Consider the following 25,427-nt stretch of genomic DNA (forward strand, 5'->3'; position numbering starts at 1 on the left):
GTTTTATTGTGGTAGTAGCAGATACTGCGGAGTACACAGTTTGTTTACTGTGCAGTCTCTGGTAGTAGTAACGAAGCGTTCGGTTTTGATGCGTTCCACAGAAAAGTCGACTGTGCGTTTTGGGCCTTTCAGCCCTTTCGAAATCCCGCGTCACATACACTGCCACAGAAAACTGTAACTCGAGACCGCCGGCATTGGAGGCAAACGTCTTACCACACTGCCACAAGGCACACGAACTAATGAACACTGATGTTGACTTGTAGTGTTTCATTTACTTGTGCGCGCGGCTTATGTTTCACGGACTAAAGTGCAGCGTCCCACAATGACAAAGCAAGCATTTGAAACTAAGTTGTCAGCCTCATTGTGGTGGTATAGTAGTTAAGCTTCGCCCTTCTCTCTGACCTTGCCCTTTGGCGCCCAGTTGTTCCTTGACTCGTCGATCCGGTGTTGATTTCGCCGCGTAAACCGGTAATCTGAAAACATTAGGATCCTTAAATGGGAGGTGTGTGTGTGTGTGTGTGTGTGTGTGTGTGTGTGAGTGTGTGTGTGTGTGTGTATGTGTGAGTGTGTGTGTGAGTGTGTGTGTGTGTCAGTGTGTGTATGTGTGAGTGTGTGTGTGAGTGTGTGTGTGTGTCAGTGTGTGTCAGTGTGTGTGTGTGTGTGTGTGTGTGTGTGTGTCAATGTGTGTCAGTGTGTGTGTGTGTGTGTGTATGTGAGTGTGTGTGTGTGTGTCAGTGTGTGTGTGTGTGTGTGTGTGTGTGTGAGGCGTACGATGCACCTACAAATTAGTCAAACCCCGCTCGCTTGCATCTCGATACACCGGTGCATACCTAGCCGTTTAATTAGCTGTATGCATTACTTATTATTTGTAATTAATTAATTTTTCTGTATCAATAAACTGTACAGTTCTCATGACATTTAAACTAGAAACAACACGTTACACACACACACACGCACACCACACACACACGCACACACATACCCACACACATACGCACACACACACCCACACACATACACGCGCACACACACACACACACACACACACACACACACACACACGCACAACAGGTGTTTCATTTATTCAATTTACTGTCGTAATTGACCATCAATCGAGGAAACAAAATGTACACCCCACATTTTGGATACCTTTTACCCCTTTTTCCAGCGTCGCGGACGACGCTGGTATCTGTGGTTGGGAAGAACGTGCCTGTGGAGAATTAGTCTCCAAGCCAAAGCGCGCTGACTCTCCAAGCCAAAACAATTTCAAAGCTGAAAAAAAATGTACAATTTACGCGAAACGATTAAACACAGCTTTCGGGTGGTTTTTTTTAATCTAAGATGTACATAAATATACCACTCCGACCATAAGGAAAAGAAAAAAAGACACACAAAAAAAAAGACCGAGAGGAGCCGAGTCAATCCGAGACCAACCGAGAGGACGTGTTTCGCGCCGTTTCGACGTCGTTTGTTCAGATGCGGCCGGTTGGATCAGTTGCGGTCATACAGGGGCGCCTTGCACAAGAAAAGATCTTCAACAATCCCGATCATCATCATGGTACAATAATGTTTTGTGCGCCCCCATGTATGTGTTCTGTGCTAATAATGCACGGTTGTGAAATGTCCGTACACATTTTGTGGCACTATGTAATTGTTAGTGCATCCTCCGGCGGATGCTTCGTGCTAAAAATGCACTTCCATTAAAATATTGTACGCTCATGTCAGTAATATATTTTCAATTGTTTCTCTGTCAATTTCAAGTGTTTGTTTCCAATTACTTCAGTATCTCCCTGTTGCAATTCCAGGTGATTCATTATGCATGTGCCAATTTGAGGTGTTTAATTCTGATTCCTGTATTTACAGTGTAAAATTAAAACTATTGTTTTCAAACATTCCTATGACACCTGGTAATGGTTCTGTGGTTTTGTTTTTAATTTGTATTTTGTTTTTCTGCAATAAATATTTGAAATGGATCTGAGGCCGACTTACTACTTTTAGCACTCTTTTTCACCACATTCCCACGTACAGATATTGCGATATCAACTCTTCCTTTCTACCTGTTTCAAACAAGCTCTATTTTTTAATTAAAAAGTTTTTACTAAATGTCTTAACATAGAGGGGGGAATCGAGACGAGGGTCTTGGTGTATGTGCGTGTGTGTGTGTGTGTGTGTGTGTGTGTGTGTGTGTGTGTGTGTGTGTGTGTGTGTGTGTGTGTCTCTGTGTGTGTGTGTGTAGAACGATTCAGACTAAACTACTGGACCGATCTTTATGAAATTTGACATGAGACTTCCTGGGAATGATATTCCAGGACGTTTTTTTTTATATTTTTATAAACGTCTTTTATGACGTCATATCCGGCTTTTTTGTACAAGTTGAGGCTGCACTGTCACACCCTCATTTTTCAATCAAATTGATTGAAATTTTGGCCAAGCAATCTTCGACGAAGGCCGGACTTCCGTATTGCATTTCAGTTTGGTGGCTTAAAAATTAATTAATGACTTTGGTCATTAAAAATCTGAAAATTGTAAAAAAATAAATAAATTATAAAACGATCCAAATTTACGTTCATCTTATTCTTCATCCTTTTCTGATTCCAAAAACATATAAATATGTTATATTTGGATTAAAAACAAGCTCTGAAAATTAAAAATATAAAAATTATGATCAAAATTAAATTTCCGAAATCGTTTTAAAAACTATTTCATCTTATTCCTTGTCGGTTCCTGATTCCAAAAACATATAGATATGATATGTTTGGATTAAAAACACGCTCAGAAAGTTAAAACGAAGAGAGGTACAGTAAAGCGTGCTATGAAGCACAGCGCAACCGTTACTGCGCCAAACAGGCTCGTCACTTTCACTGCCTTTTGCACTAGTGGCGGACTACGTTCAGTTTCATTCTGTGAGTTCCACAGCTTGACTAAATGTAGTAATTTCGCCTTACGCGACTTGTTTTTTCTTGTGGCTGTTTGATCAATTCATAGCAAGCATTGACTGAAATAAACAATTTATATATCCAGCACAACATGCAATTCATTGACTTTTGACCCTAACCTTTTAACACTTCCCAAAATAAATCTTTGGTGGACATTGCATCGACGCTGTTCATTTTGAATGAACATTTTTCTTGTGAGTGTCTTGTGGTGTGCAGGGCCGGACTAGGCTAAGAGGAGGGGGGGGGGGTTGCTAGAGGTGGTCCAGGGGGATATCCCCCCTGGCGGCAGGGGCAGATCAGTTCATTGTATGGGGGGGGGGGGGGGGGTGGTTCAAAAGTATATTGTGAAGATATGGGTGTGGAGGCGCGAAAAAAAGGATGCAAAATGGTGCAATCTGGTGCATTCTGAGGATGATCATTACCAGTTTCAGGCAGCAGATTTTGTCACTGATTATAACCCCCAAAATTGAAACTCAATGTAAAATAAAGAAATGCATACCTCATTCAATATTTTTATATTTTTATATTTTTATATTTATAAGGTGGGTCCGGAAACCCTAGAAACACCCCCCCCCCTCGTCCGCCCCTGGGCGGGGTCAAGGGGCAGAGCTGATGGGTAGGTCATATTCTGAGATAAGAAAATGGTCGCTCCTTGCATGAAACGGCATAAAATAAGCAATAATAAAAAATGTTTTAAATAAGTAAGGTACATGTTCAGCCTGGCTAGGGTTGCGCAACCCCCATAACCCCCCCGGTAGTCCGGCCCTGGTGTGTGTGTGTGGGCTCGATGACGACGCATGAGAGTTGCTGAAAGGAGAAGGGTTTGCAAACTGTCTGACCCACTTGTGTTTTTAAAGATACAAGTTCCTTCTTTTCTCTGTGAACATTCGTGTAAAGCACCACACGCCCGTTCAGACTTTCAGTTTACATGGGATTCTTCTTCTTCTTCGTTCATGGGCTTAGACTCCCACGTTCACTCATGTTTTTTAGCACGAGTGGATTTTTACGTGTATGACCGTTTTTACCCCGCCATTCGGGAAGCATACGCCGATTTCGCGGGAGGCATGCTGGGTATTTTCGTGTTTCTATAACCCACCGAACTCTGACATGGATTACAGGATTCGGCTTTTCCGTGCGCATTTGGTCTTGTGCTTGCGTGTACACACGAAGGTGGTTAAGTCACTAGCAGGTCTGCACATAAGTTGACCTGGGAGATCGGAAAAATCTACACTCTTAACCCACCGGCAGCGACCGGGATTCGAACTCACGACCTCCCGATTAGAAGGCCGACGTCTTACCACCACGCCACTGGGCCCGTCATTTACATGGGCTAAGAGCATTCTTTCACTTTGACACGTGACACTCTGAAACAAACGGAATGTTTGTTCATGAATATCTTTCATAACGGACACAAGTGGCTTTTGATATATATTTAAATATATATTCAATGAAATTAATTCACGAACAACTCTGACACTGCACAGAAAGCATTCAGGATGTGGGGATTTTGGTTTGTGTTTAAGCGGAGAGCTGTTTTTCTTCCAAAAAATACCCTGGAAAGGTCTAAGAAGTTGAGTCAGATCGTTAAATGAGAACTGTACCTTAAAGTGCAGCTGCACCAACTCATGGGGTGCACTTTACTGGCGGTGGATTTTGTCCTCGCTGTGTGATATACGCGGTTACAAAAACACAACTCTTATCGCAACCCGGTTGAAAATGTGTAACGTTTGCTGAGGTCCCTGAGAGTTTCAGTGTAGTGTTCCTTTGAGCCCGTTAAAAAAAAAAAAAAGTCGCGTAAGGCGAAATTACTACATTTAGTCAAGCTGTGGAACTCACAGAATGAAACTGAACGCACTGCATTTTTTCACAATGACCGTAGTCCGCCGCTAGTGCAAAAGGCAGTGAAAGTGACGGGCCTGTTCAGCGCTGTAGCGGTTGCGCTGCGCTGCATAGCACGCTTTACTGTACCTCACTTCGTTTTAACTTTCTGAGCGTGTTTTTAATCCAAACATATCATATCTATATGTTTTTGGAATCAGGAACCGACAAGGAATAAGATGAAATTGTTTTTAAAACGATTTCGGAAATTTAATTTTAATCATAAGTTTTATATTTTTAATTTTCAGAGCTTGTTTTTAATCCAAATATAACATATTTATATGTTTTTGGAATCAGAACATGATAAAGAATAAAATAAAAGTAATTTTGGATCGTTTTATAAAAAAATAATTTCAATTACAATTTTCAGATTTTTAATGACCAAAGTCATTAATTAATTTTTAAGCCTCCATGCTGAAATGCAATACCGAAGTCCGGCCTTCGTCGAAGATTGCTTGGCCAAAATTTCAATCAATTTGATTGAAAAATGAAGGTGTGACAGTGCCGCCTCAACTTTTACAAAAAGCCGGATATGACGTCATAAAAGACATTTATCGAAAAAAAGAAAAAAAGATCTGGGGATATCATACCCAGGAACTCTCATGTAAAATTTCATAAAGATCGGTCCAGTAGTTTACTCTGAATCGCTCTACACACACACACGCACAGACAGAGAGACAGACAGACACACACATACACCACGACCCTCGTCTGAATTCCCCCTCTATGTTAAAACATTTAGTCAAAACTTGACTAAATGTAAAAACAGGCAAAAAGAAGTGTGTAGTTTTCACATTTTATGAAATGTTCAGCAATATTTTTAAAGATCGTAGATGAACAGTGAAGTACAAACACACACGCACACACACACACACACACGCGCGCGCACGCACGCACGAACACACACACACAAACACGGATTGACTCGCACAATAACAGTCTGTGGAAAACAGATAAACACATAAACACGCGCACACACCCACCCTCACACACGCATCCACACAAACACACACACACACTCACACACATCACACAAGCAGTATTCACGACCGGTTTTTTTAAAATACTGTTTTAATGTATGCACATCTTGTTAATCACACCACAAAAGAAAAATCAAAATAAGAAAAAAGAAAGCAACCATCACACCCGCACAATTAAAAAAAAACATTCCTGGAAAAAATACACCTTTTGGAATGGATCCGGCGTTTTTGGTATAGACAACAGGAATTTTAATGTCCTACAGGCTGAACAGTTTGCCTCTTACGGACTTGCAGATTTTTATATGATAACGATTTCGTATGATTGTAGTTGGTTTATATACGGTTGCTACCGATGTTCGATAGCTTAGCTTTCCTAATCGCCTGTAACAAGCGAGGAAGTCAAAGAAAAGAATCGCCTTATTTGTTGCGTGGTGTGACAGCGATGGAGTAGGGCAAGGGCGGGTTCAGGAAGAGGCTGACGAAGCGGGTGGTGACCCGATACTCCTGCCCGGGGGCCAGCGACACGGAGAGCGTCTTCAGCAGACAGGCCAGGATCAGCACCAGCTCAGGCTTCACCACCGACTCTCCGATACACGACCTCCGCCCCGTGGAGAACGGCATCCAGCTCTCCTGCTTGGCGCTCAGCTGGCCTGTACCGAGAGATGAAATTATCAGATGAGATGGGGTGAGATATGAGATTGGCCGCTCGATACAAGACCTGTGGCTCGTGGAAAAAGGCATCCTACCCTCCGGTCTTCTACCCGATATATTGATTTTTTGTAAGGGAACCCATGCACATCGGAGATCATTGAGATCATTATTCCCTTTAATGCTAACGGCGTGTTTAAATGATCAAGGAATGCAACTCTACTACAGAAAAGTTTGTATGTGTGTGTGTGCGCGCGCGCGTGTGTGTATAGGAAAAAAATCCTTCTTGAAGGACGGTCCCAGAGTCATTTTTGGCTCACGTAAGTGTAGCCTATGCGATGCTAACTTTTGTTTGTCTTTGCGTGTGTATGTGTGTATGTGTGTGATAGAAACTTTAACATTTGACTGAACACCGAAATACTAATTTTACCTAGTTATTATCCGAGCAACAGCTTCAAAGTATTGAAGCAATGATCAACATTTCGTCGGCACGTATGTAGTTAAAGTGTGTATCCAAAGAAAACGGGTGGTGGTGGGTTTTGGGGGGGGGGGGTAAAACAGGTGACTGGTTTGTGTCGTGTGTGGTATGTAGACCAGGTCAGGGGTCAATGTTAAGTCAGATCGCGTGAAGGATTGTGGTATAGATACGGTTCTCACCCGGCTGCAGTTCGCCGATTCGGGGAAGACGATTTCACATTGTTCGGTTTCGTAGCCCCAGAAAAATAGATAAAGAAGATACCAAAGGAGATTTCCTACAGGTTGATCTGCACAGCGTGTTTCCAGTGTGTGCGCGAGGAAGCGCTGTCGAAAGCGCAGTGTCGATCTGGCCATCTGGCAGTCGTGTCCCCCCGTAAGTAGGCTACAGACAGACCGATCTAGATCTAGTGTCTCGCACTCTTGCACTGTGTCACCTATGCTTACTGTGTGTGTGTATGTGTGACGGAGTGAATGAGTTTGTGTTACTGTTTGTCGATTTCTTACGGGAGCCTTGAAGGCTTCGCCTCTTGTTAAACTTAGTTTATTACCAGACATACGCGATCCCTGCATTGTTTTTACCTTCAGCGTCCAGGAAGCGTTCTGGTTTAAACTCCTCAGGTTGCTCCCACTTGCCTGGGTCATGCATGGCTGCCCAGAGGTTGACCAGCACCAACGTGTTCTGTGGCAGGATAGGACAGTGTATGTACAAAACTTAACTAACTTGTCACTGCTGCCGCTTTGGGCATTTAATCTGAATGTCATCGTCCTGTGGCAGACAGAGCTCGCCAAAAGCATACACTGTAATTCAATCGAGCTAGGCTTTGGAATGAAACGGATTACCTGATTGTTCAGATTGCCAAAACTCAATATAAACTACCAGTCATCAGTCAAAAACAACAACACCAACAACAACCCAGCACACGAATAAATTCTAAAGTGTATATCTCGCATACAAACACGACTGACTGCATTTGCACAAATATAAAACCAGAGATAACCGCCCTCACCTTGGGAACATCGTAGCCGCCGACCGTGGTGTCGCACATAGTATTGTGAGGTAGGGATGTGGGGGCGACAGGGGACAGTCGCATCACCTCATACAGCGTCGCTTCACAGTAGGGCAGGTTAGGCTTGTCAGCCAGCTGGGGCAGGCGTGGTCCAGTGGCCGCGTCGATCTCTGCCTGCATGCGGGTTTGAACCTGTCAGACAGCATTGTGATGGATCTAAGGGAGCCATGACTGTCGCTAAATCCAAACATCGGTGAATCCTGTTTGGTCTTTCGAAACATGGGGCTGTTAACTATTGGTTCTATCAAATGTTGGATCTATTGACTCCTTGGTCAAAAAAACGTGGAGATATTGACCCATTGGCTCTTGGATATATTGACTCTTGGATATTTCAGCACTTGAGAATATCTAATATTGCATCAATTGGACCTCAGATCTTCGGACTCTCCAATCTATTGACTCTTCAGTGTGTCTACGTATCTAAACACTGTGACGGAGCTAAACGGTAACAATAAACAGGCCGAGGAACCTGTCGCCGAAGACATCAGCTCAGTGCAAGCAAGTCTTCGCTTCATGTCTCAAAACCTCAACGAGAAGTTTGCCAAAGGAATCGAGGAGATTAAAAAAAAACCTACGTGAATGTGAAGAAAAATCGGGCACAAGTGAAGTGTTCGAAAACGGAATAATGACTTATCCGCTCAAATAAGTGCCACTTGCTACACCTACGATCGATGTTCCAACAACATATCTGACAGAATTTGACTTTTTGTTTGATGCAAATCTTTCGAATCAGACGCGATCTGGTACCCACATCGCGAAATGAAAACTTGATGTGTAACCTTTCGCGATCATTAGGGCCTACAATGTTGTATATCCCAAACCCCAACACCCTTTCGCGATAAACCTTGTGTTTACGCGAATAAACAATTCTGACTTTTTGACTCTTGAATGTGTTCTTTCTTTCTTTATTTGGTGTTTAACGTCGTTTTCAACCACGAAGGTTATATCGCGACGATCTTGAATGCGTCTAGTCTTGGGTCTATTATCTTTTTTGTATATCAAGCCTGGGATCTGTTGACGCCTGGGTCTATCCAGCTGACTCTAAGCCGTGCAAGAGGATGCAAACGTTGTTTGTAGCTGGCGAGTTTCATTGGACTCACTTTTGCAATCCCCCGAACTTACCTCTAACCGGATTTATTTGTTAACTAGCCGATGAATGGGAGATTCAGTATGATAGATAATAGATAATTTGCATTGATTCATCCTTCCATCAATCCCTCCATCAATACATCCATCCTTCCTTCCTTCCCTCCCTACTCTTTCCCTTCCTACCTCTCTTCCATCCAACCCCCCTCCATCCATTTATTCATCCATCCTTCATACCACCCTCCATTCTTCCATCCTTCCTTCCTTTCTCCCTCCTTTTTATTGACCTTTGGATGTCCAGCCAGAAAAAGCAGCGCCCAATGCAGCGTCGTTCTGGAAGTGTCGATTCCTGCAGCTAGGATATCAAAGATCGTTTGAACAACGTGACTGTCGGAAAACTGCTCCATCGTCTCCTTGCCATCCGCACGCGCAGCCTCGATCTGAGCCAGCAAAATGCTGTCTGTCAGATCCCGGATGTTGTCTGGGGAAAATGACTTCCGGTGTTCCTCAATGTTCTTGTGAACGTGTAAAAAACCCAATGTGTGAAACTAATGCATTAGTAAAGGTCAGTCGTCGTCATCGTCGTTGTCATGATAGTCTTTATTGTTGTCATCATAATCATCATCTTCTTTGTCGTCGTCGTCATCATCATTACAAACAACAACAACAACAACAACAACAACAACAACAACAACAACAACAACAGAATCATCATCACCACCACCATCACAACTCGCACAGGAACTAACACCGCCACCACAAATACCATCACCACTACCACTAACAAACCCAATTTTTTGAACATAGTTGACGAAATAACCACAACCAGAACTACCACCACCACAACCACAACCACGGGGATATAGCTCTGAAACCAATTGTCGCTATCGGCGAGTGTTCTACCCCCACGTTCAAGCAAGAGTTTTATTCCACAGAGTCAACTTTATGCAGGCTCTCCTCGGTGTCCGAACACCCCCGTGTACACACATGCGGACGATAAAGATCCATAGGTCACAGCGAAATCTCAGGCCCAGGAAAACACGAATACACACGGGGAATGCAATGGGGAAACAAGGGTAGCGCGATTCTGTCGCTGCACGCTATTCCCAGGGATAGCAAACCGAATGTCCAAAGGGAATTCCCTAAGGAGAGGAACGACAGACTTAGCCCAGGCCGAAGACCCTCCAAGACAAGCTGCATTGTCCCGAGGAGGCTCTACAAAAGATAATTAGCTTCATGTCCAGAGCCGGACTACAAGTGTAAACGGTAAAGGCGATCGGAAAGAAGAAAGAAGGAACAATATACAAAAACAACAACAACACGCGACCCGCACAACTAACCTTGCGAATGTAGTCGATGAACTGGTCCATGACCTTCATGGCCCGACGGAAGCGCGGCGTGGGGCAGAACCTCACCAGCGGGACGACGTCCTCGAGAAAACGCTCCTCACTCTCCTTGGCGAACTGGTCGAAGACGTCCATCACTTGCTCCAGGGGCGGACAGTCCCTGGGTTTTGTCTGCCCGAAGAGGATGCTGTCCAGGATCCTGAACATGAGGAGGGAGGTGTACCCCTTGGGATCGAACGCTCCGGGCTCTGCCAGCATCTTGTCCGCTGTGACAGCCACGACCTCGTGCACCGCATTCTCCATCTGAGCCCCGCGCATGTAGTGCCTGATGGCTTGCAGGGCCAGCTTGCGTCGGAGTTTCCATCCGGGCCCGTAGTCTGCGAAGGCGACGTTTTTGCAGCCGTCTGTCATCTCGTGCAGGCTGTGCTGGTAAGGTCTTCCTGCGAAGTCGGCGCCTGCGGAGCGCAACACAATGGCAAACAGTACGGCCATAGTTAAAAGAAAGCATTGCAAATTATGCGTCAATGGCTGTTGTCTGAAATGGCGACGTTCAGGAACATGCTGCCGTGCCAATCACAACGTTTAATTCTGAGCACGGCAGAAGATATGCGTCTGATGCGACCATCGTTTACATTGATCTTTTGATTCTTAACACTAACGCCCGTCGTCGTCATCGTCGTTGTCGTAATCATCATCATCATCATCATCATTATCATCGTCATCATCATCATCAGCAGCAATAGCATCATCAGCATCATTTTAGCCCTTTCGAAGTTATGCGTCGTCGTCGTCGTCGTAATCATCATCATCATCATCATCATCATCATCATCACCATCATCACAATCATCATCACCTTCCCCACCACCACCATCTCCAGCTCACCTTTGTGGACCAAGGCCTCCGTGATGACCTCAACGCTGTTGAGCGTGACGCATCTGACGGTGCCCAGGTGCACGGTGATGACAGGCCCGTACCTCTCCACGGCCAGACGACGGAGCTTGACGTAGAAGGCCTCCTGGTCGTCCCTGGTCAGCGACAGGTTGCCCACCAGCGGCCAGGCCCAGGGCCCCGGGGGCAGGCGGTACCGTTTCCTGGTCAGGACGTAAGCCAGGAACCCCACAAGGGCTCCCACCAGCAAGGCTTGGGTTGGGGAAGAACCCGGTAATCGGTTGCTCACGCCCTTGACGAAGGTCAAAACTCCTTGAGATGGTGATAGCATGTTTTGACTTCAGTCAGCCCGGTCTGGCTGTGTTCCTGGGTAAAGTAGAGGTCGTGCCGTCTGATTGTGTTTCACTCTCTTGTCCTTTTTCAAACGGTTGAAAATATGTCTGTTTGTCTTATTGTGGTAGTAGTAACGGAGCGTCCATTCGGCTGTGTTCCACAGTAATGTAGGGGTCGTGCGTCTGTTTGTGTTTCCTCTCTGTTGTTCTTTGTCTTCTCAAGAGTACCAAACTGTTGCAAAGATCTTCGTTTGTCTTTAATATTGTGGTTGTAGGTACGAAGCGTCCATTTGGCTGTGTTCCACAGTAAGGGAGGGATCGTGCGTCTGTTTGTGTTTCCTCTCTGTTGTCTTTTTGTTCTCTAGAGTAAAGTCCTGTGTCAAATACACTGTCATACCAAACTGCTTAAAATCAATTCGTTGTTTTATTGTGGTAGTAGCAGAGACTGCGGAGTACACAGTTTGTTTCCTGTGTAGTCTCTGGTAGTAGTAACGAAGCGTTCGGTTTTGATGCGTTCCACAGAAAAGTCGACTGTGCGTTTTGGGCCTTTTAGCCCTTTCGAAGTCCCGCGTCACATACACTGCCACAGAAAACTGTTACAAATAACTTCGTTTAGATTATAGTGGATGTAGTAACAAATCAGAGTTTCTGCCTGCACTGTCAAATCTGCTAAATGTTTTTGCAAACTGAAATGCTGTTTCGCACACACACACACAGCGACAGCAACCTGTGTCACCCGTCTTAAGTGTTATTTACTTATCGAGGTCGTCGCACTGTCTAATCGCGGTTATGCTTTAGTTTACCTTTGACAACAACATAGGTCTCTCGGGTTTTCGTGGCATTCGGCACTGTATTATCGCGCGGCAGAAGTCTATTATACTAGAAGTACTTTACTACTATTACCAGCAGTCGACACGCGCTGTTACATATGCCCTTTGACCTTTCCTTGGGGATATCCCGTACTAAAAATAGAATACGGGATTCTGGGAAAGCTGTTCAAGGGCACTCAAGCACTTTATTCGATTTTCAATACATGATTCAAAACCTTTGGGATAAATCAAAAAGAATAAAATACAAGAATATAGAGTTCATAAAAGAAGATTTTTTGTTGTTGAAAAATTGATAAAAAATGTTTTACAAAAGTCTTGCCAAGTAGGGGACCCTACGAACTCGAGACCGCTGGCATTGGAGGCAAACGTCTTACCACACTGCCACAAGGTCCACGAACTAATGAACACTGATGTTGACTTGTAGTGTTTCATTTACTTGAGCGCGCGGCTTATGTTTCACGGACTGAAATGCAGCGTCCCACAATGACAAAGCAAGCATTTGAAACTAAGTTGTCAGCCTCATTGTGGTGGTATAGTAGTTAAGCTTCGCCCTTCTCTCTGACCTTGCCCTTTGGCGCCCAGTTGTTCCTTGACGCGTCGATCTGGTGTTGATTTCGCCGCGTAAACCGGTAATCTGAAAAAAATAGGATCCTTAAATGGGAGGTGTGTGTGTGTGAGTGTGTGTGTGTGTGAGTGTGTGTGTGTGTGTGTGTGTGTGTGTGTGTGTGTGTGAGAGTGTGTGTGTGTCAGTGCCGGTGTGTGCGAGTGTGTAGTGAGTGTGTGTATGTGTGTGTGTGTGTGTGTGTGTGAATGTGTGTGAGTGTGTGTGTGTGTGTCAGTGTGTGCCAGTGTGTGTGTGTGTGTGAGGCGTACGATGCACCTACAAATGAGTCAAACCCCGCTCGCTTGCATCTCGATACACCGGTGCATACCTAGCCGTTTAATTAGCTGTATGCATTACTTATTATTTGTAATTAATTAATTTTTCTGTATCAATAAACAGTACAGTTCTCATGACATTTAAACTAGAAATAAGACGTTACACACACACACACACTGACACGCACACACACACACACATACACACACACACCCACACAGACATACACGCGCACACACACACACACAGACATACACGCGCACACACCCATCAATCGAGGAAACAAAACTATGATGTACACCCCACATTTTGTATAGCCTACCTTTTACCCCTTTTGAGTGTCTTGAGTGTCTTGTGGTGTGTGTGTGCGTGTGGGCTCGATGACGACGCATGAGAGTTGCTGAAAGGAGAAGGGTTTGTAAACTGTCTGACCCACTTGTGTTTTTAAAGATACAAGTTCCTTCTTTTCTCTGTGAACATTCGTGTAAAGCACCACACGCCCGTTCAGGCTTTCAGTTTGCATGGTATTCTTCTTCTTCTTCGTTCATGGGCTTAGACTCCCACGTTCACTCATGTTTTTTTTTTAGCACGAGTGGATTTTTACGTGTAGCCTATGACCGTTTTTACCCCGCCATTCAGTCAGCATACGCCGATTTCGGGGGAGGCATGCTGGGTATTTTCGTGTTTCTATAACCCACCGAACTCTGACATGGATTACAGGATCTTTTGCGTGCGCACTTGGTCTTGTGCTTGCGTGTACACACGAAGGTGGTTAAGTCACTAAGCAGGTCTGCACATATGTTGACCTGGGAGATCGGAAAAATCTCCACTTTTAACCCACCAGGCGGCAGCGACCGGGATTCGAACTCCCGACCTCCCGTTTAGAAGGCCGATGTTTTACCACCACGCCACTGCGCCCGTCATCTACATGGGCTAAGAGCATTCTTTCCCTTTGACACGTGACACTCTGAAACAAATGGAATGTTTGTTCATGAATATCTTTCATAACGGACACAAGTGGCTTTTGATATATTTAAATATATTCAATGAAATTAATTCACGAACAACTCTGACACTGCACAGAAATCATTCAGGATGTGGGGGTTTTGGTTTGTGTTTAAGCGGAGAGCTGTTTTTCTTCCAAACAATACACAGGAAAGATCTAGAGCGAGTTTTAGCGTCAACTAAGGTGACTCGAGTCGAACCGGAGGTCGCAAAAACTCGGTCCGGTACGACTGGAGTGACGTCACCGGTTAACCAACTTTCAACCTTGCTTCCTGCGTAGGGTCTCTCCAGTTCCAAGATGGCTGCCAAGGCGAGGTGAGAAACTTCTGCAAATATTTTTTGACAAAGTTACGGATTGTGAGAAGACATTTGTTGTAAATCACTTAGCCTTTCAAAAATTAAGGATACTGGGTTGGATACTGTCTTGGTTTTAATGCATTTTATTTTAGCAGTGATGTTTATTTTGGGAAGAAATTAGGTCAACAGGAGTTTGGGTGCGATTTCGGCTCAAATGTACTTTAGCGCCCTGAACTTTTACCCGGCTGTTTTGCGCTCGATTTTCACGCTCACTTCTTCATTGACGTTCGAATCGATAGTTCGATATTTTGGCATTACATTCACATCAACAATAAAACAGTACTGCTTGTTCATCATCGTCGTCCATCAACTCTCCACAACAGTAAATCCGTAACGCGCTTGTCGCCATCTTGTTGCAAGGGACGCGACTGGACACAACCCAACAGCGTTTCCGCGAAGAAAAAAACCAGACATGCGCAGTGACCCTATCGTAGCTCAACCCTGTTCCTCGCTCAATAGAAGTTGAGTCAGATCGTTAAATGAGAACTGTACCTTTAAGTGCAGCTGCACCAACTCATGGGGTGCACTTTACTGGCGGTGGATTTTGTCCTCGCTGTGTGATATACGCGGTTACAAAAACACAACTCTTATTGCAACACGGTTGAAAATGTGTAACGTTTGCTGAGGTCCCTGAGAGTTTCAGTGTTGTGTTCCTTTGAGCCCGTTAAAAAACAAAACATGCAAAAAGAAGTGTGTAGTTTTCACATTTTATGAAATGTTCAGCAATATTTTTAAAGATCGTAGATGGCAGTCATGAAAAGTGAAGTACAAACACACACGCACACACACACACACAGACGCGCGCGCACGCGCGCGCACGTACGCACGAACACACACACACAAACACACACACACGGATTGACTCGCACAATAACAGTCTGTGGAAAACAGATAAACACATAAACACGCGCACACACCCACCCTCACACACGCATCCACACAAACACACACACACACTCACACACATCACACAAGCAGTATTCACGACCGTTTTTTTTTAAAATACTGTTTTAATGTATCACATCTTGATAATCACACCACAAAAGAAAAATCAAAATAAGAACAAGTCGCGTAAGGCGAAAATACAATATTTAGTCAAGTAGCTGTCGAACTCACAGAATGAAACTGAACGCAATGCCATTTTTCAGCAAGACCGTATACTCGTAGCATCGTCAGTCCACCGCTCATGGCAAAGGCAGTGAAATTGACAAGAAGAGCGGGGTAGTAGTTGCGCTAAGAAGGATAGCACGCGTTTCTGTACCTCTCTTTGTTTTAACTTTCTGAGCGTGTTTTTAATCCAAACATATCATATCTATATGTTTTTGGAATCAGGAACCGACAAGGAATAAGATGAAAGTGTTTTTAAATTGATTGCGACAATTTAATTTTGATTAATTTTTATATATTTAATTTTCAGAGCTTGTTTTTAATCCGAATATAACATATTTATATGTTTTTGGAATCAGCTAATGATGGAGAATAAGATAAACGTAAATTTGGATCGTTTTATAAATTTTTATTTTTTTTTACAATTTTCAGATTTTTAATGACCAAAGTCATTAATTAATTTTTAAGCCACCAAGCTGAAATGCAATACCGAAGTCCGGGCTTCGTCGAAGATTACTTGACCAAAATTTCAACCAATTTGGTTGAAAAATGAAGGCGTGACAGTGCCGCCTCAACTTTCACGAAAAGCCAAATATGACGTCATCAAAGACATTTATCAAAAAAATGAAAAAAACGTTCGGGGATTTCATACCCAGGAACTCTCATGTCAAATTTCATAAAGATCGGTCCAGTAGTTTAGTCTGAATCGCTCTACACACACACACACACACACACGCACAGACACACATACACCACGACCCTCGTTTCGATTCCCCCTCGATGTTAAAATATTTAGTCAAAACTTGACTAAATATAAAAAAAAAAGCAACCATCACACCCGCACAATTAAAAAAAAAAAATTCCTGGAAAAAATACACCTTTTGAAATGGATCCGGCGTTTTTGGTATAGACAACAGGAATTTTAATGTCCTACAGGCTGAACAGTTTGCCTCTTACGGACTTGCAGATTTTTTATATGATAACGATTTCGTATGATTGTAGTTGGTTTATATACGGTTGCTACCGATGTTCGATAGCTTAGCTTTCCTAATCGCCTGTAACAAGCGAGGAAGTCAAAGAAAAGAATCGCCTTATTTGTTGCGTGGTGTGACAGCGATGGAGTAGGGCAAGGGCGAGTTCAGGAAGAGGCTGACGAGGCGGGTGGTGACCCGATACTCCTGCCCGGGGGCCAGCGACACGGAGAGCGTCTTCAGCAGACAGGCCAGGATCAGCACCAGCTCAGGCTTCACCACCGACTCTCCGATACACGACCTCCGCCCCGTGGAGAACGGCATCCAGCTCTCCTGCTTGGCGCTCAGCTGGCCTGTACCGAGAGATGAAATTATCAGATGAGATGGGGTGAGATATGAGATTGGCCGCTCGATACAAGACCTGCGGCTCGTGGAAAAAGGCATCCTACCCTCCGGTCTTTTACCCGATATATTGATTTTGTGTAAGGGAACCCATGCACATCGGAGATCATTGAGATCATTATTCCCTTTAATGCTAACGGCGTGTTTAAATGATCAAGGAATGCAACTCTTCTACAGAAAAGTTTGTATGTGTGTGCGCGCGCGCGCGCGTGTGTGTACATATATATGTGTGTGTGTGTGTGTGTGTGTGTGTGTGTGTGTGTGTGTAACAATACATGTTATAGGCGAATTTTTTTACATACGGAGAGGAAAAAAATCCTTCTTGAAGGACGGTCCCAGAGTCATTTTTGGCTCACGTAAGTGTAGCCTATGCGATGCTAACTTTTGTTTGTCTGTGTGTGTGTATGTGTGTATGTGTGTGATAGAAACTTTAACATTTGACTGAACACCGAAATACTAATTTTACCTAGTTATTATCCGAGCAACAGCTTCAAAGTATTGAAGCAATGATCAACATTTCGTCGGCACGTATGTAGTTAAAGTGTGTATCCAAAGAAAACGGGCGGTGGTGGGTTTTGGGGGGGGGGGGGGTGTAAAAACAGGTGACTGGTTTGTGTCGTGTGTGGTATGTAGACCAGGTCAGGGGTCAATGTTAAGTCAGATCGCGTGAAGGATTGTGGTATAGATACGGTTCTCACCCGGCTGCAGTTCGCCGATTCGGGGAAGACGATTTCACATTGTTCGGTTTCGTAGCCCCAAAAAGATAGATAAAGAAGATACCAAAGGAGATTTCCTACAGGTTGATCTGCACAGCGTGTTTCCAGTGTGTGCGCGAGGAAGCGCTGTCGAAAGCGCAGTGTCGATCTGGCCATCTGGCAGTCGTGTCCCCGTAAGTAGGCTACAGACAGACAGATCTAGATCTAGTGTCTCGCACTCTTGCACCGTGTCACCTATGGTTACTGTGTGTGTGTATGTGTGACGGAGTGAATGAGTTTGTGTTACTGTTTGTCGATTTCTTACGGGAGCCTTGAAGGCTTCGCCTCTTGTTAAACTTAGTTTATTACCAGACATACGCGATCCCTGCATTGTTTTTACCTTCAGCGTCCAGGAAGCGTTCTGGTTTAAACTCCTCAGGTTGCTCCCACTTGCCTGGGTCATGCATGGCTGCCCAGAGGTTGACCAGCACCAACGTGTTCTGTGGCAGGATAGGACAGTGTATGTACAAAACTTAACTAACTTGTCACTGCTGCCGCTTTGGGCATTTAATCTGAATGTCATCGTCCTGTGGCAGACAGAGTTCGCCAAAAGCATACACTGTAATTCAATCGAGCTGGGCTTTGGAATGAAACGGATTACCTGATTGTTCAGATTGCCAAAACTCAATATAAACTACCAGTCATCAGTCAAAAACAACACCAACAACAACCCAGCACACGAACAAATTCTAAAGTGTATATCTCGCATACAAACACGACTGACTGCATTTGCACAAATATAAAACCAGAGATAACCGCCCTCACCTTGGGAACATCGTAGCCGCCAACCGTGGTGTCGCACATAGTATTGTGAGGTAGGGAGGTGGGGACGACAGGGGACAGTCGCATCACCTCATACAGCGTCGCTTCACAGTAGGGCAGGTTAGGCTTGTCAGCCAGCTGGGGCAGGCGTGGTCCAGTGGCCGCGTCGATCTCGGCCTGCATGCGGGTTTGAACCTGTAAGACAGTATTTTGATGGATCTAAGGGAGCCATGACTGTCGCTAAATCTAAGCATCGGTGGATCTTGTTTGGTCTATCGAAACTTGGGGCTGTTAACTTTTGGTTCTGTCAAATGTTGGATCTATTGACTCCTTGGTCAAAACAACTTGGAGATATTGACCCATTGGCTCTTGGATATATTGACTCTTGGATATTTCAGCACTTGAGAATATCTAATATTGCATCAATTGGACCTCAGATCTTCGGACTCTTCAATCTATTAACTCTTCAGTGTGTCTACGTATCTAAACACTGTGACGGTAACAATAAACAGGCCGAGGAACCTGTCGCCGAAGACATCAGCTCCGTCAGTGCAAGCAAGTCTTCGCTTCATGTCTCAAAACCTCAACGAGAAGTTTGCCAAAGGAATCGAGGAATGTGAAGAAAAATCGGGCACAAGTGAAGTGTTCGAAAACCGAATAATGACTTATCCGCTCAAATAAGTGCCACTTGCTACACCTACGATCGATGTTCCAACAACATATCTGACAGAATTTGACTTTCGAATCAGACGCGATCTGGTACCCAAATCGCGAAATGAAAACTTGATGTGTAACCTTTCGCGATCATTAGGGCCTACAATGTTGTATATCCCACACCCCAACACCCTTTCGCGATAAACCTTGTGTTTACGCGAATAAACAATTCTGACTTTTTGACTCTTGAATGTGTCTAGTCTTGGGTCTATTATCTTTTCTTGTATATCAAGCCTGGGATCTGTTGATGCCTGGGTCTATCCAGCTGACTCTAAGCCGTGCACGAGGATGCAAACGTTGTTTGTAGCTGGCGAGTTTCATTGGACTCACTTTTGTAATCCCCTGAACGTACCTCTAACCGGATTTATTTGTTAACTAGCCGATGAATGGGAGATTCAGTATGATAGATAATAGATAATTTGCATTGATTCATCCTTCCATCAATCCCTCCATCAATACATCCATCCTTCCTTCCTTCCCTCCCTACTCTTTCCCTTCCTACCTCTCTTCCATCCAACCCCCATCCATCCATTTATTCATCCATCCTTCATTCCACCCTCCATCCTTCCTTCCTTTCTCCCTCCTTTTTATTGACCTTTGGATGTCCAGCCAGAAAAAGTAGCGCCCAATGCAGCGTCGTTCTGGAAGTGTCGATTCCTGCAGCTAAAATATCCCAGATCGTTCGAACAACGTGACTGTCGGAAAACTGCTCCATCGTCTCCTTGCCATCCGCACGCGCAGCCTCGATCTGAGCCAGCAAGATGCTGTCTGTCAGATCCCGTATGTTGTCTGGGGAAAATGACTTCCGGTGTTCCTCAATGTTCTTGTGAACGTGTAAAAAACCCAATGTGTGAAACTAATGCATTAGTAAAGGTCAGTCGTCGTCATCGTCGTTGTCATGATCGTCTTTATTGTTGTCATCATAATCATCATCTTCTTTGTCGTCGTCGTCGTCATCATCATTACAAACAACAACAACAACAACAACAACAACAACAACAACAACAACAACAACAACAGAATCATCATCACCACCACCATCACAACTCGCACAGGTACTAACACCGCCACCACAAATACCATCACCACTATCACTAACAAACCCAATTTTGTAAACATAGTTGACGAAATGACCACAACCAGAACCACCATCACCACAACCACAACCACGGGGATATAGCTCTAAAACCAATTGTCGCTATCGGCGAGCGTTCTACCCCCACGTTCAAGCAAGGGTTTTATTCCACAGAATCACCTTTATGCAGACTCTCCTCGGTGTCCGAACACCCCCGTGTACACACATGCGGACGATAAAGATCCATAGGTCACAGCGAAATCTCAGGCCCAGGAAAACACGAATACACACGGTGAATGCAATGGGGAAACAAGGGTAGCGCGATTCTGTCGCTGCACGCTATTCCCAGGGATAGCAAACCGAATGTCCAAAGGGAATTCCCTAAGGAGAGGAACGACAGACTTAGCCCAGGCCGAAGACCCTCCAAGACAAGCTGCATGGTCCCGAGGAGGCTCTACAAAAGAAAATTAGCTTCATGTCCAGAGCCGGACTACAAGTGTAAACTGTAAAGGCGATCGAAAAAAAGAAAGAAGGAACGATATACAAAAACAACAACAACACGCGACCCGCACAACTAACCTTGCGAATGTAGTCGGTGAACTGCTCCACGACCTTCATGGCCCGACGGAAGCGCGGCGTGGGGCAGAACCTCACCAGCGGGACGACGTCCTCGAGGAAACGCCCCTCACTTTCCTTGGCGAACTGGTCGAAGACGTCCATCACTTGCTCCGGGGGCGGACAGTCCCTGGGTTTTGTCTGCCCGAAAAAGATGCTGTCCAGGATCCTGAACATGAGGAGGGAGATGTACTCCTTGGGGTCGAACGCTCCGGGCTCTGACAGCATCTTGTCCGCTGTGACAGCCACGACCTCGTGCACCGCATTCTCCATCTGAGCGCCGCGCATGTAGTGCCTGATGGCTTGCAGGGCCAGCTTGCGTCGGAGTTTCCAGCCGGGCCCGTAGTCTGCGAACGAGACGTTTTTGCAGCCGTCTGTCATCTCGTGCACGCTGTGCTGGTAAGGTCTTCCTGCGAAGTCGGCGCCTGCGGAGCGCAACACAATGGCAAACAGTACGGCCATAGTTAAAAGAAAGCATTGCAAATTATGCGTCAATGGCTGTTGTCTAAAATGGCGACGTACAGGAACATGCTGCCGTGCCAATCACAACGTTTAATTCTGAGCACGGCAGAAGATATGCGTCTGATGCGACCATCGTTTACATTGATCTTTTGATTCTTAACACTAACGCCCGTCGTCGTCATCGTCGTTGTCGTAATCATCATCATCATCATTATCATCGTCATCATCATCATCAGCAGCAATAGCATCATCAGCATCATTTTAGCCCTTTCGAAGTTATGCGTCGTCGTCGTCGTCGTAATCATCATCATCATCATCATCATCATCATCAACATCATCATCAACATCATCGTCGTCATCATCATTATCACCATCATCATCACCTTCCCCACCACCACCATCATCTCCAGCTCACCTTTGTGGACCAAGGCCTCCGTGATGACCTCAACGCTGTTGAGCGTGACGCACCTGATGGTGCCTAGGTGCACGGTGATGACAGGCCCGTACCTCTCCACGGCCAGACGACGGAGCTTGACGTAGAAGGCCTCCTGGTCGTCCGTGGTCAGCGACAGGTTGCCCACCAGCGGCCAGGCCCAGGGCCCCGGGGGCAGGCGGTACCGTTTCTTGGTCAGGACGTAAGCCAGGAACCCCACAAGGGCTCCCACCAGCAAGGCTTGGGTTGGGGAAGAACCCGGTAATCGGTTGCTCACGCCCTTGACGAAGGTCAAAACTCCTTGCGATGGTGATAGCATGTTTTGACTTCAGTCGGCCCGGTCTGGCTGTGTTCCTGGGTAAAGTAGAGGTCGTGCCGTCTGATTGTGTTTCACTCTTTTGTCCTTTTCCAAACGGTTGAAAATATGTTTGTTTGTCTTATTGTGGTAGTAGTAACGGAGCGTCCATTCGGCTGTGTTCCACCGTAATGTCGGGGTCGTGCGTCTGTTTGTGTTTCCTCTCTGTTGTTCTTTGTCTTCTCAAGAGTAAAGTCCTGTGTCAAATACACTGTCATACCAAACTGCTTAAAATCAATTCGTTGTTTTATTGAGGTATTAGCAGAGACTGCGGAGTTCACAGGGTGTTTGCTCAACAGTCCCCAGTAATGATGCGTTACCCAGAAAAGTCGGATTTTGTGCGTTTTAGCCTTTTAGCCCTTTCGAAGTCACGCGTCACTTACACTGCCACAGAACACTGTTAAAAATATCTTCGTTCAGCTTATGGTGGATGTAGTTACGAATCGGCGTCGCTGCTATACACTGCCTGCACTGTCAAATCTGTTTTTGCGGACTGAATTGCTGTGTCACACACACTGTTACAGCTACATGTGTCCCGCGTCCCGCGCCTCAAGTTTGTGGTGTTATTTACTAATCGGGGTTGTCGTACTGTCTAATCGCGGTTATGCTTTTGTGATAGGGTGGAGTGGAAGGAGGAAAATAGGCCAGGAAGCATTAATGAGACGCCAAGACAGAGGTTGCTATAACGTGACTTTTAATTAACGTACACCAGAAAGCAGTGTCTGATGACACATGAAAAGAAAAGAAAACATAATATAAGTACATGGCATAACAAGTAAAAACGCACCATTCATACCAATGCATCCTAACCATACATACATTCCACAATAAACCTACTATATCAAGTGAACAGAGGGGGGAGGGGGGGATGGGGGGGGGGGGGGGGGGGGGGGGGGGTAAAAAGAGCGGTTGGGAGACAGGACCTGGGGGGGGGGGGGGGGGACTGAACCACAGGTAATTTTGTTTGCACAAGCCAACACACGTATTTAATCGCATCCGGTCTATACACTCACACACACTTTTTCCATGCTATTTCTCCCCCCCCCCCCCGTCTATTGTAGGTCACTGTGACAGAGGTGAAAACAGCCGGTGTAACACGAGAAAATTACTCCCACGAGATTTTTACTCCGGAGTAAACATTTCGTACGAAAAAGTTACTCCCTTTACAAAAAAAGCACTCCGCCATTGCACGAGAAAATTACTCCCCAAGACAGGTGAGTTCCGAGTAAACATTTCGTACAAAAATGTTACTCCCCTGACGAATAAATAACGAATAAATTACTTCACCCCAACACGAGCAATTTAACTTCCCATGCCAGGTGTACGAAATTATTTACTCCCTTGTCCCCTGTTAGTCTTGGTGGTGGAAGGGGTGGAAGGAGGGTAGCGCGACATTCGTGTGCGCGAGATCACTTATTGGCATTATCCCTTCGCCCGCATCCCATTTTTGCGTACGAGATTTTTACTGGAAGTAACAAAAAATGGGGAGTAAAAATTTCGTGGAGGGAGTAATTTTGTCGTGCCTTGGGGAGTTCTTTTCTCGTACGAAAAGTGTACTCGGAGTAAGAATTTCGTACGAAATATTTACTCCGGAGTAAATTTTTCGTGGAGTAAAAATTTCGTGTTACACCGGCATGCTCTGAATAAAAGCGGGCACTTCTGCGGATTCAAAGTTCATCCATCTCTGACTTCGGTGGGTTACAGAAACATGAAAATACTCAGCATGCATGCCCCGAAAACGGAATATGACTGCCTAAATGGCAGTGAAGAAAACGGCACAGTCTTTCCATGGATAACAGGATCTTTTGGTGCGTGCATACTTGGTCTTGTGCTTGCGTGTACACACGATAGGTAAAGGCTTTTGGAGGACTTCACATAAGCTGACATCGGATGATAGATTGGATAAATCTGTCCTTTATTCCACCATGTGGAGATATAGATGCCCGAACCCCCTGACTGCGGGAAGAAATAAACCAAAAAAATGCAATAAACAAATCACAACAAGTTAAAACAATCATACCAAAACTGAGAAAATGGTCTTCAGGGGAGGCCATCACCTCGTTGCTATTCAAAGGGCAATATCCAGCGGTTGTTTCCCTTAAAGTAAGGATTTTGTTTTCCTTATAGCAGAAAACGTACCTGACACGTGATGTGACAGACAAGGGGTTCCTGACCTTCAGACAATTACGCCCGTCAGGTAAATATAATTATGAAATGAATGTTGAATGTTGCTGCAGGTTTGACTATGACCACGCTTAGAGTCTACTCTGAACTTTGGGTCAGGGAAGTACAGAACATTAATCTAGGTTGTTGTTGCAGGTTTGACAAGGCTTAGAGTCTGTACCTGAACTGTGCACTGAACTTTGGGTTAGGGAATACATGACAGGAATCTAGATTGTTGTTGCAGGTTTGACTATGACCACGCTTAGAGTCTGTACTGAACTGTGCACTGAACTTTGGCCGGTTAGCGAAATACATGACATGAATCTAGAATGTTGTTGCAGGTTTAAATATGACCACGCTCATAGTCTGTTCTGAACGTTGAGTCGGGAAAGGACGGGCGCAGTGGCCTAGTGGGTAAGACGCCGGCCTCACACGCAGAAGGTTGGGACTTTTCCGATATCCCGGGTCAACTAATGTGCAGACCCGCTAGCGCCTTATCCCCCTTCGTTTGTACACGCAAGCACAAGACTAAGTGCGCACGGAAAAGATCCTGTAATCCGAGTCAGAGTTCGGTGGGTTATAAAAACACACAAATACCCACCAGCATGATGCTTCCCCCGAAAGCGGCGTATGGCTGCCGGAATGGCGGTGTAAAAATGGTCATACACGTAAAAAGATCGTGGACAAAGAAGAAGAAGAAGAAGAAGAGTAGAGAATGAACATAACCTGAATCGTGAATGTCGTTGCAGGTTTGAGTAAGACCATCCCACGTTTGTGGCGCTGACAGAGAAAGTGCGGCTCGCGGCCTTTTGTCAGTCCTTCACCTTCTCGCCAGACAACTTCGTGCCCCACAGATTCATTCCTGCTGTACATTACCCGGCAAAAGAAACGCAACTCATTCG

At 45.1% G+C, this 25,427-nt stretch overlaps 2 protein-coding genes across 2 annotated transcripts; both read right to left on the reverse strand.

The window, feature by feature from the left end:
- Positions 1 to 5,773: 5,773 nt before the first annotated feature.
- LOC138975344 (cytochrome P450 1A1-like) lies at positions 5,774 to 12,688 on the reverse strand. The gene is made up of 6 exons (XM_070348006.1): positions 11,302 to 12,688; positions 10,413 to 10,873; positions 9,360 to 9,587; positions 7,927 to 8,118; positions 7,499 to 7,598; positions 5,774 to 6,444 (listed from the first exon to the last, which is right to left on the reverse strand). The coding sequence occupies exons 1-6, from the start codon at positions 11,636 to 11,638 to the stop codon at positions 6,212 to 6,214; spliced, it is 1,551 nt and encodes a 516-aa protein (XP_070204107.1). The 5' UTR covers positions 11,639 to 12,688; the 3' UTR covers positions 5,774 to 6,211.
- Positions 12,689 to 16,423: 3,735 nt separating this feature from the next.
- On the reverse strand, positions 16,424 to 23,002 carry LOC138975345 (cytochrome P450 1A1-like). Its single transcript, XM_070348008.1, has 6 exons — positions 21,990 to 23,002; positions 21,077 to 21,537; positions 20,018 to 20,245; positions 18,712 to 18,903; positions 18,287 to 18,386; positions 16,424 to 17,142 (listed from the first exon to the last, which is right to left on the reverse strand). Exons 1-6 carry the CDS (start codon positions 22,324 to 22,326, stop codon positions 16,910 to 16,912), a joined length of 1,551 nt encoding a protein of 516 aa, XP_070204109.1. The 5' UTR covers positions 22,327 to 23,002; the 3' UTR covers positions 16,424 to 16,909.
- Positions 23,003 to 25,427: the final 2,425 nt, after the last annotated feature.

The sequence above is a fragment of the Littorina saxatilis genome, linkage group LG9 (assembly GCF_037325665.1).
Source record: "Littorina saxatilis isolate snail1 linkage group LG9, US_GU_Lsax_2.0, whole genome shotgun sequence".
Lineage (NCBI taxonomy): Eukaryota > Metazoa > Mollusca > Gastropoda > Littorinimorpha > Littorinidae > Littorina > Littorina saxatilis.

Bases quoted from the DNA above. Each gene is read 5' to 3' on its own strand.
- LOC138975344 (XM_070348006.1), bottom strand. From the start codon at position 11,638: ATGCTATCACCATCTCAAGGAGTTTTGACCTTCGTCAAGGGCGTGAGC. The intron at 10,874-11,301 runs GTGAGCTGGAGA...TGCGCTCCGCAG, and splicing joins GGAGGCCTTGGTCCACAAAG to GCGCCGACTTCGCAGGAAGA. The intron at 7,599-7,926 runs GTGAGGGCGGTT...ATCCTGCCACAG, and splicing joins GCGGCTACGATGTTCCCAAG to AACACGTTGGTGCTGGTCAA.
- LOC138975345 (XM_070348008.1), bottom strand. From the start codon at position 22,326: ATGCTATCACCATCGCAAGGAGTTTTGACCTTCGTCAAGGGCGTGAGC. The intron at 20,246-21,076 runs GTTAGTTGTGCG...CACGTTCACAAG, and splicing joins TCACCGACTACATTCGCAAG to AACATTGAGGAACACCGGAA. The intron at 17,143-18,286 runs GTAAAAACAATG...CTCTCGGTACAG, and splicing joins ACGCTTCCTGGACGCTGAAG to GCCAGCTGAGCGCCAAGCAG.